General features: G+C 35.3%; 1 protein-coding gene and 2 pseudogenes across 1 annotated transcript in view; 2 read left to right on the forward strand and 1 right to left on the reverse strand.

The window, feature by feature from the left end:
• Positions 1–2,412, forward strand: part of LOC111368370 (serine/threonine-protein kinase TOR-like) — a 45,047-nt gene extending 42,635 nt beyond the window's left edge. Inside the window, exons 55-58 of the mRNA XM_022989596.1 lie at positions 9–77; positions 1,055–1,228; positions 1,380–1,645; positions 2,016–2,412. Coding sequence (XP_022845364.1) covers positions 9–77; positions 1,055–1,228; positions 1,380–1,645; positions 2,016–2,034 — 528 coding nt within the window. The 3' untranslated portion in view covers positions 2,035–2,412. The remainder of the gene's footprint in view (positions 1–8; positions 78–1,054; positions 1,229–1,379; positions 1,646–2,015) is intronic.
• An 11,509-nt stretch (positions 2,413–13,921) lies between these two features.
• Positions 13,922–15,656, forward strand: LOC111368861 (annotated as a pseudogene).
• The window catches only part of LOC111368860, a 9,237-nt pseudogene continuing 7,524 nt past the window's right edge, over positions 15,413–17,125 (reverse strand).

Genomic DNA, 17,125 nt, shown 5'->3' on the forward strand with positions numbered 1-17,125 from the left:
GAAATTTTCGCTCGACTTGTGAAAATGTCATGCAGGTTCTGCGTACAAATAAAGAGTGTGTTATGGCCATGATGGAGGTACTGCCTGAATCTGCTCTTACTTATCTTTTGAATGTACCGGTTTGACAGGTTCAGTACACTATAGGTATCCTTGTAAGTTCCAAATATTTATCATAGTCATGGTGAGACAGGTGTGTTTTGTTTTCTGTTTTGCCGGAGTTCTTTCTGTTAGTTTGTTCTGCAGCTTTTTTCTTTCCTTTCTTGATCAGGTTCTTACTCTTTTCTCTCCTCATATCTAATGTTTTGTAAAAGTGCTACCAGTTATCATTTGTCATTGAACCCCTCAGTAACTATTGGAATATATAACCCCTAGTTTCACCAAATCACCACTGGAAGTTGCTGGTAACTATTGGAATATATAACCCCTAGTTTCACCAAATCACCACTGGAAGGTGTCACCAGCACCACTCTCTCGTCTGTTTTGAAGGACAAAAAATTCGCATATTACTCACTGTCCTTGCTTTTGCTCTGTTTTGTGGTGAGGAAAAAAAAAATTAGTGAACTTGCATTCAAGTATGGCTGGTTCCTGATTGTCAATAACAATTTTGGTATATATGTGGCTATAGTAATTCAGGAAGCCGAATTATGCCGTACGTGCTTGATGGGGGATAGGGTATGTCATTGGTATCTTGATTGTTGAATTTTGATGGTAGCACTATATAGAAGGGCAATGAAGGTTGTATGGGATGTTATTATGGTTGAGATGGTTGTTGATATTGCGGAATTGGGGTCCTGCTTTATGTAGTAATTGTTAACTGCTGTTGGTGGCTGTATATTTGGATTAGGGTGCTAAGTAGTGGTTATGGTAATAGGGTTTGATCAAAGAGAAGAAACCCTTTTAATTACCCACCCCTTTCTTGTTCTTCCCTCATGGTTAACACTGTGTAGAAGCTTTTTCAGACTTTTTTTTATCAAATTACAGTAATTTTTTAGAGTCACGGGGAGCATTGAAAATTTTACCGTATGCATCAATTTTATAATTGACCTTTTTTCAGGCGTTTGTGCATGATCCCCTAATAAATTGGCGGCTTTTCAACTTCAATGAAGTCCCTCAAATGGCCACTCTTGCAAACATGCATGTCCCACCCATTGTGAATAGCGAAGAATCAGCCCAAAATGGAGAGCTGCTTCAACCACAACGGGGTGCACGGGAAAGAGAACTCCTTCAGGTACTGATGATTTTTATCTTACAAATCAATTTGCATGCTTATTTGTAGGCAAAATATGGAGAAAACTCTCCAAATAGTCCTCTCTCTCACACCTGCTAAAAGAAAATACCAACTCGAAACTCGAACTTATGGACTCAATGGTCTATTGTAGGCTGTGAATCAACTAGGTGATGCTAATGAGGTTTTGAATGAACGAGCAGTGGTGGTTATGGCTCGGATGAGCAATAAACTCACTGGGCGTGATTTCTCCCCGTGTTCTTCATTGCTATCTAGTTCCATTCAACATTCGCTGGACCACAGTACCCTTATTTCTGGTGATACTCGTGAAGCTGACCATGGTTTAACCGTCAAATTACAAGTGCAGAAGCTTATTCGTCAAGCAAAATCACATGAAAATTTGTGCCAGAATTATGTTGGGTATGATTTCTTTTATCTATTTGTTGGTTTGAGGAAAAGTTTACTTCAACCTTGTATAAATTGTTCTCTCAAATGAGAGAATTGACAAACAGAATACCACAAGCTATTTGTCATGTTCAAGTTATCTAGACTAATGTATGCGAAGATAATATTTCATCCGAAAAGTATTTTTTCGATTAAAAACGTTATTTATTGGAAATCAATTCTTACCTTACTTTTAAAATTTTCCTCGTATTTTAACTCTCACTGAAGAGAACTACTTATTTTAAAATTTGTGTAGTTGCAAGTAAACATTTTCTAAGCTTATCCAAACACGCACTTATTTTACTTCGCTTGTGTCTAATTGATCTACCTGCTCTTCTTGTATCAGATGGTGTCCTTTCTGGTAGATTGGAGATCTCACTGCCCGTGTGCAGCCCCAAGCGGTTAGATGTATAGCATTGCCTCTTTGATGGAGTCGATTTGATTATATGTACAGATAGTGTAGCTTGCCGAACTATTGGCTGCAGTCTCAGTCCGAGCCAATCCATTGTAAGATATGAACTTGTCTGACTTGGATTTCCTGTAGTCTTGTATGATATGTATAATATTGTACAGAAATAGAGATGCGTATTCATGTTTTGAATAATACTAGTTTTTGGCTCGTGCAATGTACGAGTTGTGTGATTTTAAAGGTAATATTAGTGTCTTGAATGTTGAGGATTGACAGGAGATTGTATTACAAAATTCCATATGCACATTTGTATTAAAGAAATGATATTTTATAAGATGCAAGGGTCAATCCAAAATTTGAACAAAGAAGTAAATAATGTATGAAAAAGACCTGAGAGGAAAATTCAAATTTTCAAGAGGAAAACAACGCATTTTACAACCTGGAATAAAGCAGTGCACTTGAAAGTATAATTTGTCAGGTTTCTTTTATGCTCAACTCACATAGAAATGATGCAAACGCACTTCGCAAACAAAATAAAAACACAGAAGCCAGCTGCAATAATTAGAAAGAGAGATAATCGAACGAACGAGATTGATAGCGCCTTAACGTAGCGGTGGATGGGATATCAGACGTGCGAGGGGAACCATGTGACTCATCCAGACAAAGTTTTACGGTTGGAACCTTGGAAATCATTGGGATAGGAGTTTATTTAAAGGCTAAGAGAGAATTTAAGCCACTTAATTAGAAAAAAGAATTATGTTGAGGGTCAGAAGATATAGATACACAATTTGGAAATTATCGAGACAAAACCTCATAATATTTAACACAACTTACAATTTCATTGAGCACTGATCTTCAGCAGAAGATTAGTTCGAGACTAATGATTAACTCTGCAAAATCAACTAAATTTGTCTGCTTTCGAAAGACCTTAAAAAAAATTTCATGTTAAATAACTTATAGAGTAATTTCTAATCACAGCAATTTTTTAATAACAAATTGTAAATGTCGGAGTTTTTTTGGTCTCCAAAAGGAACTTGGGCTCCCTAGAATTTTTCGCTTGAATGTTTTCAAACATCTTCTCTCCACCACTTAATGTGTTTTGTCTACACGATAATGGAAAATGTGCTCAGCATGCAATTCGAAGCGAGCTTTGTGCAACCATTCAATATTGGTTAGGCAGAGAAGAAATAATTATTAGGTTCAATGAAATTTTGTAATATTACGTTTAGAAAATAAAGTTTATTCTACTCATTCTCGTTCAATCAATTGTTTTTTGCTACACAAAAATTCGTAATATAAAAAAAGGGGAATATGCTCAACATGCAATTGAAAGCAGGGTTTCTACCTGTATGGAAGGGGGTGGACTCCATTACTTAAAACTAAAAGCATTACGTTTAAGCATAAAGGAAATAGCTGTGGTACTAATTGTTTCCACTATATTTAACGGAAATGATTTCATTTCAAGCATTTCTCTGTAAAGCATAAAGTTGAAGCTCGAGAAATAGAGCCTGTACCTCCAGGACTTGCAAGGGATCCAGCATTTCTCCATGGTTGTGGGGAAGGTGAACTGCACTTTTAAACATGGGCTCTCTACCATTCTTTGGATCCAAATACATCTCAAGTAACTTGAGTGTTGATAAGTGTGTTTTTACGCACTTATTTAGGAATTAAATATGTTATTTATTGATTAAATGAATTGAATTCGACTCACAATTATGTAATATTTGCTTTGATAGGCAAAAAAAATCACCCAAGGGAAGAGAACAAGGCAAAAGAGAGTGAAAATGACCAAAAGTGCACAAAAATGTGAAGTTGGGGACCAAAGTGCATAAGTGCCGAAAGTTGGGGACCTAAGGTTGCAATTTTGGAGGGCAAAAGTGATATGAAAATCAAATTTTGAGGACTAGATTGTACATGATCAAAGTTGAGGAGCCTTGTCTGCAATTAAATGGACGACTAAGTTGGAAAAAGAAATGAAGAAAGCTCAAGCCCGCGCGCACGCTTATTATGGTGCGTGCGCGGGAAACCCTTTTTGATTTATCATGACCAAAAGGGTTTTCACATTCGTCCCACGCTCGCGCATCGCTTTCCGGTTGGGCGAATTTTGCCTATTTCATGTAAATTTTGGAACTTCTTTCACAATTTCACTTGACGTGATTTTGGCCATTTAACTACCGATTTTTGGTCATTTTCTAGAGATTCTTGGTTTTGGGAGCTAGGTCTTCTTCCTTTTGCATTTTTTCTCTCTCTCCTTTCTTTTCTCTTCCTTTCTTTTCTTTTCCTTTCCTTGGTATTTTGGAGGCACAATTTAAAGTACAAGGAGATTCAATTAAAGATTTGACAAGCTTTGGAGAAATCAAGAGCAAGCTCAAAAGGGGTTTTATCTATACCTTTTATTTTCTCCATTATTTTGTCAAATTTGCAATGTATTGTATAAAGCATTATCCTTTTTATCATATATTTAACATGGGCTAAATATTTGTGTTGGGATTTATGGTATTAGTTTAACCTAGCTTTCAATTAATTTTGATATTTGTTCTTTAATGTCAAGTTATTTATTTCCATGTGTTTCTACTATTGTATTTATTGCATTTTCATTTATGTGGCCAATGAATGATTATGTAAAGTGATTTGTATATCGTTTGAGAGAATATTGTACATTTTAAACCAAGTAGTAGAAACCTTAGGTTTGTTTAGAGGATAGAGTTATACCCCCAACCCTAGGCGACTCATTGAACTATTTTCACAAAGATTTAATACGGTTGTTTGATTTCAATTGACATAGAGGTATAGTAGGTTAAACCAATCAATTAGGGTTAATTTCGATCGAGAGAGGTAATTGACTAAAATTGGAAGATCGGGTCTAACACCGTGAATGAGTAATTTGTTAATTGGCTTGTAAAAAAATTAATTAGGCGACAGTTAAGCGAAACTATAAATCCCAACCACGATTGCTTCCAAAATTTCTTGTAGGTTTTTAGTTAATTTCCTCATTTAAAATCATATCTTTAATTGTGTGTGTTTATTTTATTGTCAGAATTAAATTAATTAGAATTGTGTAATTGAAAGTATACATTTTTCGAGGGATCGACAATTCGGACTCAAAAGGTCCATTTTATTACTTGTACGCGACCCATGCACTTGCAGTGTAGTATTTTAGTGAACAAGTTTTTGGTGCCGTTGCCCGGGAATGTTTTTACTTTAATTACCAATTTAATTATTTTAGTTTTAACAATTTTTTTATTTATTTTTAATTGTGTTTGTGGTCTCTCCCTATACTTTTCAGATATTTACATTATTCTAACTTGGTGAAATATCAAAACTTTTGCAATGAATAATCTCAATTTTAACTATGGATATATGTATGGAGGTCCAAGATGTGAAATTTGTCAAGCGATGCATTGTACAGGGCAATGCTTGCTGTCATGCACTGATACCTCATTGCCGAAGCTACTTTGGTTTAGACAATATTTGAAAAGTCGAAAACAGGTACTGGATAATTTTGATAATAGTTACATGCTCGCGAGAGATTATGTACCCGATAATTGGGACGAGGACATCAAACTTTCGAGTGACGGTCCCCTATTTTTGAATGAGAGGATACTTGCAAAGTATTACAATGAACTTGTCAAATTAGATGAAGAAGACATTTTAGTAGGAGATTACAAATATTGGGATCGATTTCAAAATTGGGGGTATAATCCACTCAACGGGGTTAATAAGAAAGACTTGTCATTGCTCAGGGAGTTTGAATGTGGACCAATCATTCAATCCGATGAAATATCAACCATTGAAGGAGAGCCTGGATATAATGAAAAATCAATCACAATGGAGCTAAATGAAGACGTGGCAATCAATGAGAAGAAAATTGACTTACATTCTTTTAACTTGGTTGATTGCCAAGAAAATGATTTTGTGATTAAACTCGATGAGGAGGTAGAAATCTACATAGTTGAATTTAATTTGGATGAAAAAGGCAAGTCCTACTACATTGAAAAGGGCAATGTTGAGTTTTTAGAGATCTAATGAAAAGTGGAACAAAACCAAAAGAAGGAAAATAGGCAAGGCATCCAAAACCTTCTTTAGATGCCCGTGATTCAAAGGCCAAAGTCAAGCTAAAGACTTTAAAAAAAGCTTGTTGGGAGGTAACCTAACTTTTTAATTTTTAAACTTTTCATTTATTTTTATGGATTTTTATGCTTTTATCTAATTGCCTATCATTTTTTGTAGGAAAATTTTTGAAGTCCCACACATACATGGTTCCTTACAAGTTTGGGGGTAAATTGGTTTACAAGGTCACTGCCCAAGTTCGTCAAGAGCATACCAAGTCCAAGTCAAGCATTGGGACCTCTTCACAAATGTCCAATCGGGGAAGTTTCATTATCCTTCTCCTTTTTATTTTGTTCTTTACACATTGAGGACAATGTGTGATTTAATTTTGGGGGTAATGATGCTTAAATTGTTGATGTTGTGTTGACATGTTAGATAGTCTTGCCAGCTAAGCATGGTTTTGATGTTTGAAATTGTTATTGATTCATGAGCTATGCATGACCAAATATGTTATTTGTGTTTTTTTAATTGCTTATTCATTTTAAGATCTTGAGTTACTTGGAGCATAATGGTCATGATCAATTATTATCTAGATGTGGAAAATTTTTGTTTGATGGAAAAACGTTGAATTAGTAAGAACCAGGTTGTGAGTTGTTTGAAAATTTTGATTAACCTGTATTCTCTTCTCTTTCACTTTACCAAATTTGGAGATAAGTTTGGGGGTGATCGAGCCAGTTAAGGATATTATCTAGAAGTGTGTTGATTCTGTGCATGTTGAAAATATTTGTGTGGAGTGTCTTTTTCCAAGTATAAGCTAGCTAATGACCATATGCTAGGGTCTAAGCCACATTTTTGTTGTGCTAAAAAAAAAAAGAAAAAAAGAAATTACAATTGTTGAATCTTGGCCCTCACTTTGTAGCATTTTTAACTCGAGTTATTAAGCCCGTAGGAGTATTTTGAAACCCGATACCTTTTGGCCTAAACAACCGAGGAGTTATTGACATAAAGCTCGTTACAAGGGTCAAGAAGAAAGTTTAAAGAAGTGAGGTAAAACATGGGATTTGGCTTTAAAAAAAATAAAATAAAATTGTTGTTATGAAATTGTATTTGATATTTGGGTTTAGATAACTAGTGGGTCTGAATTACTTAGTATAAGCTTGAATGTGAAGTACTCATTAGTGGAGAATTATCACATGACTAGACGTTGAGATTGCCAGTCATACCCAACCAAACTAGAGTGAAAAAAGAAATAAGTGATTGAGAGCAACCATAGATTTACATCTAGGGAAGTAAAAGAAATATCTATTTTAGTGTGAATCTCACAAGTGAGAAAGGAAATATTTGACCACAAAGGGTCGGGTTAGAGCCAATTTGAAGATTTTTCGTTTTGACAACTTTTTCCTAATTTAGATAATAATTGAAAGTGACTTTGCACACACACATCGTTCGAACATTGTATAAGTTTAAATTATTTTTGCTAGCATTATTTAGGGCATATTTGTGAATTGATTATACAATTTAATACTCATTGATATTTTTCACAAGCTATCTAATATGTTGATCTTTATCTTATTTTACACGATTGTGTTAGTAGATAATCTTATGTGGGACGAGCAAGAATTTAAGTCTGAGGGTATTTGATAAGTATGTTTTTACGCGCTTATTTAATATCTAAATATGTTATTTATTGATTAAATGAATGGAATTCTACTCACAGTTATGTAATATTTGCTTTGGAAGGCCAAAAATCACCCAAGGAAAAAGAACAATGCAAAAGGGAGTGAAAATGACCAAAAGCGCACAAAAATGTGAAGTTGGGGAACAAAGTCCACAAGTGCCGAAAGTTGGCGACCTAAGGTTGCAATTTTGGAAGGCAAAAGTGATATGAAAATCAAATTTTGAGGACTAGATTGTACATGATCAAAGTTGAGGAGCCTTGTGTACAATTAAATGTACAACTGCGAGAGATCATTTTTTATTTATCGAGACCAAAAGAGTTTCACGGTACACGTGCAGGACGAATGCCCGCGCTTGCGCGCTGCTTTCCAACTGGGCGAATTTTGCCCATTTCACATAAATTTCGAGATTTCTTTCACAATTTCACTTGACGCGATTTTAGCCATTTAAATACTGATTTTTTGTCATTTTCTAGGGATTCTTGGTTTTGGGGGCTAGGTCTTTTTCCTCTTTCATTTTCTCTCTCTCTTCTTCTTTCTTTTCTCTTCATTTTCTTTTCTTTTCCTTTCCTTGGTATTTTGGAGGCACAATCTAAAGCACAAGGAGATTCAAATAAAGATTTGGCAAGGTTTTGGGGAAATCAAGAGCAAGCTCAAAAAGGGATTTTATCTATACCTTATATTTTCTCTATTATTTTGTCAAACTTGTAATGTATTGTATAAAATATTCTCCTTTTTATCATATATTTAACATGTGCTAAATATTTGTGTTGTGATTTATGGTATTAGTTTAACCTAACTTTTAATTAATTTTGATATTTGCTCTTTAATGTTAAGTTATTTATTTTCATGTGTTTCTACTATTGTATATTTGTATTTATTGCATTTTCATTTATATAGCCAATGAAGGATCATGTTAAGTGATTTGTACATCGTTTGAGAGAAGATTGTGCATTTTAGACTAAGTAGTAGAAACCCTAAGTTTGTTAAGAGGATAGAGATATATCCCAAACCCTAGGCGACTCATTGAGTTATTTTCACAAAGATTAAATGCGATTATTTGGTTTTAATCAACATAAAGATATAGTAGGTTAATCAATCAATTAGGGTTAATTTCCCTCGACAGAGGTAATTCACTGAAATTTGGAAGATCGGGGCTAACATCGTGAATGAGTAATTTGTTAATTAGCTTGTGAAAAAATTAATTAGACGACGGTTAAGCTAAACCATAAATCCCAACCACACTTGCTTTTGAAATTTTCAAGATTTTTACCTTTTCTTATTTTGTAGGTTTTTAGTTAATTTCCTCATTTAAAATCATATCTTTAATTGTGTGTGTTTATTTTTATTTTTAGAATTAAATTATTAGAGTTGTGTAATCGGAAGTATACATTTATCTAGGGATCGACAATTCGGACTCAAAATGTCAACTTCATTACTTGTACACGACCCGTGCACTTGCAGTGTAGTATTTTAGTGAACAAGTATCTCCAAGTTTTTTATTAATACCTATTACCAAACTTATCAAGACCCACAAGGATTGTCCCTATGATGTGAATCTTTGTTTGCCTGAATTAATAAAAGGAAAATCAAAATTTCAGTTGATGGCAATCATCTCGTAAGGTACATCCCCTTTTATAAATAATAAATGGTTTGTACTTCTAAAACTTAGTTTTGGATTTTATTAGAATTGTTGAAATCTTCACCAACCTTTACATGACCAAGTTGTGTTGCATTCTTGAATTGGGAATTGGAATAGGGCAACCTGCTTGGAAAAGGTGGAAGAACCCATCCTTCAACACACCTTTTCTTTAATGGATGCGATATCGAATTCTGCAGCACACGTGCAATGAATCGTTGCTTCCTTTAAGTTTCATGACAGATTTGAGAGATTCTGAAGCAAATCTCTCCAATTTCTTTGCTTCCTCCGCCTGAACTTCTAATTAATGAGCCATCTTCTACTACTCAATCTGCTAAATAATGTGCATAAGATTCAGCCATTTATGAATCCTCCAAATTAATATTAAGTTTCTCTAAGGCAGCCTCTTTCTCTGGCAATTTCTCCTTATTATTATTTGCCCTTTCATGTTCTTGTCTCAAAGAATCATTCTCCAATTTAAATACTTCCACCAACTTGCTGTTCTCATTAGCTTCCGTTTATAGGCATGTGTCAACCATGGATTTCAATTTAACCAGATCGGCCGAAAGTATCTCCAATTTTTCTAGATGAATCTTTGTATTTTTTTATTTTTTTTTATGCATCCTTAGCATGGCTGAGTGCCTGGAAACATCAGCAACCATAGCCAACTCTTTCTTCACCTTATCAAGATCCCGACTGGCAGATAGGATAGCTGCCACATCCAATGCATTCTAGTTTCTCACTGCTTCAATATCTCCCAGCCATTCCTCATTCTTCTTTTGGGTTGCTTCAATACCAGCCTATTCCATCTCGACTACTCTAAAATTTTCAATCTCAATGTTCTCTTCAGCTTGCTTTTGAGCAGCCAAAGCCACTCTTAAACTTCCCATCTATTTTCTCATCAAATCTCTGTGCCTCAATCAATTCATCAAGAGCTTTTGCTTTTTCTTTCTCAACCAAAACCAATTCCCCTTAGCCTTCTTAAAATTTTTCCCAGTGAGATTTAATTCCTCCTAAAGTTCTGATGGCTTTGAAGTCCGAATCAGATTTTCTGAGGGAAGGAGAGAATGAAAGTCAAACAATGTAATAATTCAACAGTAGCAAAATTTCAACCACTACATCACCTAATGCGGCCATTCAATATGAAAAGGTACTTCTCCACGATTGGAAATAATTTTACTAAAACTTACATTGAATGTGGTACTGAGCTTTGGAGACTGCCAGTCTACAACAGGCTCTGGATTGACCAGTTTTGGAGATCCATGAACTGAAAGTTAAGAATTTTACAGCTGAGAGGCCAAATTAGCATTAGATTTAGCCACTTCCCTGCTCAACTTGCTGACCCCAGTAGCTGCTGGTGATGCTTTACTATTATGAGTTTCAGAAGCAAGTGATCTGTGTATCCCATGTTCCATTATAAAATCCAATTATTCAAATGGAAGATCTAGCCAATGCACACTAGTTAAGAAATCAAATGAAATAAAATGTTGATTATTAGCTAAAGATAATCTTTTGACAGAAATCACCTATCACAACAAGAATTGAGTATATCAAAATTACGCTTGAGATCCACCATTTTTACTAAATAACTCAATAAAAACAAAATTCAACAATGATCAAGGATTGGACAACACTCCAAACCGATTTTCAACTTCCGTACGTTTTTGTGTGTGATTTATTAATATAGATCCAATCACTTCTCAGATACAACAATGACAAATTTAGTACTTGTTTGATAGAGATTTTGATAATTGATTTATTGACCGCCAGAGATAAAGTGGTCCTACCTATGAGAGAAGAATTCAAAAACGATGGTTGAAATAGTGAAATAACGGTAAAAAAAAATTGATTTTAATTGACTTAAAATCTGTACCAAACATGCTCCTAATTTCACTGAGAACAATCTTCTGCACTCTCTTCAAGGGATGGTTAGCATATTCTCTTTTCCATTAAAATGATAAAAGTCAATGTACATAACTACTAGTACTAGCCCAAACAGTTTGTTTGAAATTTGACTGACTTGTGTGGTCCTAACACTCCAATACCCTTAAAATGAAGGCAAGTAATATAGGCACCGCATGTCTGTCGTAGGGTGTAGAAAACATAAATATGGAAGGATGAACCAAGATTTCACCAGTTTCTTAATTGTTGCATTCCCCCAGTTTCTTCACCCATTTTCATACAGGGTCACCCTCCATCAATTCATTCAATTTGTTCAGAAATACAACTTTCAGATTCAGCTCCTGCTTATCTGAGGCCAAGTGAATGTTGGACGCTAGTTAGAGAGTAAAAGTGTGCAACTACTTCTTGCCAACGAGAGCTCCGTCATTCGACAGTACAGCGGGGATTCCCAATGCTGACAAAAACAATTTGAAGGATTTACATAGGGTCTATTCAGTAGTGATTTTGAGAATTGATTTTTTGACTATTTAGGAGAAAAGTGAGAGCCGCCGATGAGAAAAGAAGTCAAAAATTACGGCTGGAAGAATGAAATAAAGGTCAAAAAATCAATTTTTGTTGGTGGAAAATCACTTCCAAACGAGGCCATAATACAAATAAGCTGCTTAAGAGTAAGGGAAGATTGGGGCGGGTAAGATTAATTGGAGAAGTTGTATAAACATAGATCCGCCAGATTGGGAATAGGTATGAATTGTAGTATTTGTGTAGATAGAGATTTTTTCTCTTGTATAGAGAGGGATTATGTGAAATTGTTATTATTATTAATCTTATAAATATATAAAATATATCATTGTTATTTATCACCTGATTTTTGAAATCTTTTTCTAAGTTTGTTAAATGTGAAATTGTATACTTAAAGTATTGTAGTTATGTATTTTGCCCTCGAATCAATTCAATAACGGCCAGGGCCCACCTAGTATAATCCGCCAGGCAAATGGATTAACTTACACCTCTCGTCTCTCTTTCTGAAGAACCTTCTGGTCACACATTCGTTCATTCATCCATTTCCATCATATATTTACCTTTACATTTAATTTTTTTTAATGGAGATGAATTGTAGATTGTTATATTCTCAAATTTTGGCGGCATCAGTGCTTTGTCCCTGTTTCTGAGGCAATTCCAATTTGTGAAATCTTCGAAATTTAAAATTTTCTTCTAGCGATGTTCTTAATCCAGCTCATGTACGGTGTACCACTTTAATAGACATTAAAGCTAACAGACCAACCGTGGAACTTGATTATAGTTGTTAGAAGTGGAGACAAATTTTGATTTTACTTCTTAGAGATAATGTTGAAAATGATAGAGATGGAAGCAAAGTTGAATTTTACCTCTTTGAAGGATAAGTTGTAGTTATCAAATTATTCTTTGCCACCATGAAGAAAATTCAAACAAGTAAATCTACCAAGTCAAGCAAGGAAAGAAAGCCTATTGGTTGATCAAGTTCATCTTTGATTTTTCAACTTCTAGAGGAGGAATTCAAGTTGTATTTGTCAAATGATAAACCGCCTTACAAAATCTATAAATAGGCCTTAGGATGTGTTCATTAAAAATGTACGTTCAAGGAGTGTGTACCAAAAACAATTGAGCACTAAGTGAGGATTTGTGATAGATAGAGTTTGTTCTTTTTGTTTTAAGAGAGATAGAGACTTTGATATCTCATTTGTAACTCCTATTTGAAACTCTTCTTATAATCCTCTGTTCTTATTTCATAGTAGAGCCGCATTATTCCTTAGTGAAATCCATATCCAAGTTTTGCTATTTTTCATTATCCTGGGCAATTCTTTCCTAACAATAGTCTATTTGGTATTTATCTTATCCATGTTGTGTGAAAAGAGTGTTGTAATTGCATAGTGTATGTGTGTAGATCCTCTACTATTTCTGCCTAATCCAGTTATTACAAAACTATGATTTTCGCGTTAAGCATTGGATATATTTTTCTTACTTTCAGGGACGGACCCATATGGGGTCATGTGGGGTCAAATGACCCCACAAAATCCCCCCCCCCCTTTTTTTTTATGCACTTATCGGGATACCAAATGAAGTCAAAATATTGCATTCTTTTTTTTTATAAATGGTCCAAACGGATGTCGAAAATAGTTAAATATGTATCAAACGTACGCCTCAAAAAAGACGTGTAACTCATTTTTTATTTTAAAAAATTCAATTAATTATTTTTTTTGCACGATAAATTTTTCAATATAATTTATATCGTTTCATTCGGAAGTTTTACATGAAATATGACGTAAATTTTTTAGGGTCGTTACGGATTAAATGTAATTTGAATTACTTTCGAATTATATTTGCTTTAAATTTGAATTTCATTTACTTCCTAAACTAAACTTGAATTTTATTTCAATTCAATTAATTTCTATATTCAATTTAATTTACTCAATGTTAGCTTAGCATTTGCCAATGAAATGATAAACAAAACTATACAAGTAGCAAAATTTATTTAATAATATTAATAATGATGTAATTATACGACGTTTTCAAAGTGTCAAAATATATATAAACTTATTTTCATGATATTATGTTGTTTATTAAAAAAATTATTTTTAAAATTTTGACCCCACAATACTAAAGGTCTGGGTCCGCCCATTCTTAAGTTCTTATGATTATTTCGACTTTCAGCTGCATCTTAGTTTTAAGTTAATTGCTCGAGTGAACTCTTTGCATAATGTAAGTTCATTTATAATCAGAGGTCTATATCCATCTATTCTGACATATAAAATTTTGTTGTTGCTTCGAGTTAAAAGCTCTATTCAAATTGGTTACCTATTAATGTGCCAAGTTTTCTCATGTTATTTATCATATCAGGTGAAGAACCTCCTGAGTCTTTGTTTATGAAGTATCTCAGGAGACGAGGGATGGCCCCTGCTTCATGGATTGAGGAGAAAAATAGGAGCATTGAGGGAGATGATGCTATGAAGTTCAGGGAGGAAGATGGGATTGGGGTTCCTCGATAAGAAATGGAGTAATGACTGATTATGAAAGAAACCTATCTAATCAAAGGGAAACATCAATGGCACTGAATAGTGAAGGCCTTGAGGTGGGCAATAACTTCGAAGATTTTCTTCAAAATAAACTATGACACTTGCATGTAGTTTCATTCTCTGTCTCACTTCTTGTTTTCTCCATGTTTTGGTGACCCTGAAATTATTGTTGCTCTCTATTGTATGCAGTACTTCTCTTTCTTCCTTCAAGTGAAAAAAGGGGGAAAACTCCCAGAGAAAGAACAACATACAGCTATCAAAAAAAGAAAAAGAAAAGAACCAAAAAAAAAAAAAAGTATATTCATACTTATTCTTGAGTTTAATCGTGAAATTGCAAAGCTTTTGTTTGTTTTTTATATTGTAATTTTTGAAATCTCAGACGGATTAATAGAAGTATTGATTTTGTTCACTTCTAAACTCATTTCTAAGTAACGTTGTGTTTAATGTCAATGTTTGCATCTTCGTATGTTTTATGATATGCTCTCGATATTTATTAGCCTTTTTTAACCATTTCTAACCAGGGTTTGATTCCACGGGCTAAATTTTTGCTTACCCTTGGAGGAACTTCCTTTCTGGGGTTTTGGCCGTTGATTCTTGCATCTGTTGCATTCTTTTCTGCCCTCTATCTGGTGATCTCATTTACTCTATTTTTTTCTTTATTTCTATCTTATTTTCTTCTTCGATATGTCAATTCTCAAAATGAAATTGTGGTTTCTTAAGTCTTCTTTATTCTTGCGTGGTATGTTTATGGCTATAAGTTGGTTTATTCAAAATTAGAATTGCACTTCAAGGTAAAAGAAATGGAGAATTTTGAAGCTGAAAGGCCTTAACCGCCATATCCTTGTTTTTTTCCTTTGCAGTATTTTGTATCAGATTTTGTCCACGATGCAAGAAAAATTCCCATTTCTGATTTCTCCACCTTCTACAGTGATTTAGGTAAGCACATTCATGCATGCCATTGCCAGCCTCTCCAACAAGTAATTATCTTTCGCCCTTTTTCTACTACTGTAAAAAATCTCAAATTAAAACGATAACTTCATATTCCTTTATTTTATATCCTAATTCATGGAAATAACCGTCCAGGTTTAGCATCTAAATATTAGCAACTCATAATTCATAACATTCAATAATACATAAGTAGAAACATACACTAAACATAGTTTTTCAAACAAGGCAGGAACAAACGGAGACAACACCCAAGTCTCACGGTAATTGAAGATAGATAAAACACACTAGTAGTCTTCCCCTTCGTCTCCATCATCCTCAGTTCCCTCAGCGCCAACCTCTTCATAATCCTTCTCTAGAGCAGCAAGGTCCTCTCGAGCTTCAGAGAATTCACCCTCCTCCATTCCCTCACCCACGTACCAGTGAACGAAAGCCCTCTTTGCATACATGAGATCAAACTTATGGTCAATGCGTGAGAACACCTCGGCCACACTAGTCGAGTTGGAAATCATGCAAACGGCTCTCTGAACCTTAGCAAGATCACCACCAGGGACAACAGTGGGTGGCTGGTAGTTTATACCACATTTGAAACCAGTGGGGCACCAGTCCACAAACTGGATGTTTCGCTTAGTCTTGATGGTGGCAACGGCTGCATTCACGTCCTTTGGCACCACATCACCACGGTACATCAAGCAGCAGGCCATGTATTTACCATGGCGAGGATAACACTTGGCCATCATTGATCAGGGCTCAAAGGCGCTGTTGGTGATTTCAGCGACGGAGAGTTGCTCGTGGTATGCTTTCTCAGCTGAGATGACAGGAGCATAGGAGGAAAGCATAAAGTGGATTCTGGGGTAAGGAACCAAGTTGGTTTGGAATTCGGTGACATCCACATTAAGAGCACCATCAAACCTCAGCGAAGGGGTTAGGGACGAGATCACCTGCATCCAACAAATTTCAGTACAAGCAAAAATCAAAATAAAGGGGAATTATAAAATTACAAGCAAAGATCGTATATGTGTATGTAGCATCACCTGAGAGACGAGGCGGTTAAGGTTGGTGTAGGTGGGTCTCTCAATGTCAAGAGAGCGCCTGCAAATGTCGTAAATGGCCTCATTATCAAGAAGTACAGCTACGTCAGTGTGTTCAAGCAGGGAGTGCGTGGAGAGGACACTGTTGTATGGCTCCACAACTGATGTGGAGACCTGTGGGGAAGGATAGACTGTGAAGCCAAGCTTTGACTTCTTGCCATAGTCAACGGACAGGCGCTCCAGGAGCAGGGAGCCCAATCCCGAACCAGTGCCACCACCAACAGCATTGAAGACAAGGAACCCTTGAAGGCCAGTGCAATTGTCAGCAAGCTTTCTGATACGGTCCAAACACAGATCGACGATCTCTTTTCCAACTGCACAACATCAAATTTTCAAAATTAAGTTGTCAGAACATTGACGACTAATAGATCATAGTAATTGTTAGACATTATGTTGTCAAACGACCCCCGGGCGATGATGAGAACCAATTTTATCAGTCGACATAAATGACTGAACGATAATTCAACATCGAATAATGGATGAACCGACCGAACGTTGCCTTACCTATTGGACGGCTAATATTCTTTGTGGCTTGTTGATTTCTTCCATTGGAAGTTAACCCTAGTCGAGCCTACTTACCATATCCCGACTTACCTTATGTTGGCCACTTGACTTACTATATATATTGGTGTCTTTGCCTTTGTTGGTACCGTCCAAAATTGAAGCCGTGAGGAAGAAGAAACTGCCGTGTCCA

Source organism: Olea europaea, chromosome 19 (genome assembly GCF_002742605.1).
Source record: "Olea europaea var. sylvestris chromosome 19, O_europaea_v1, whole genome shotgun sequence".
NCBI lineage: Eukaryota > Viridiplantae > Streptophyta > Magnoliopsida > Lamiales > Oleaceae > Olea > Olea europaea.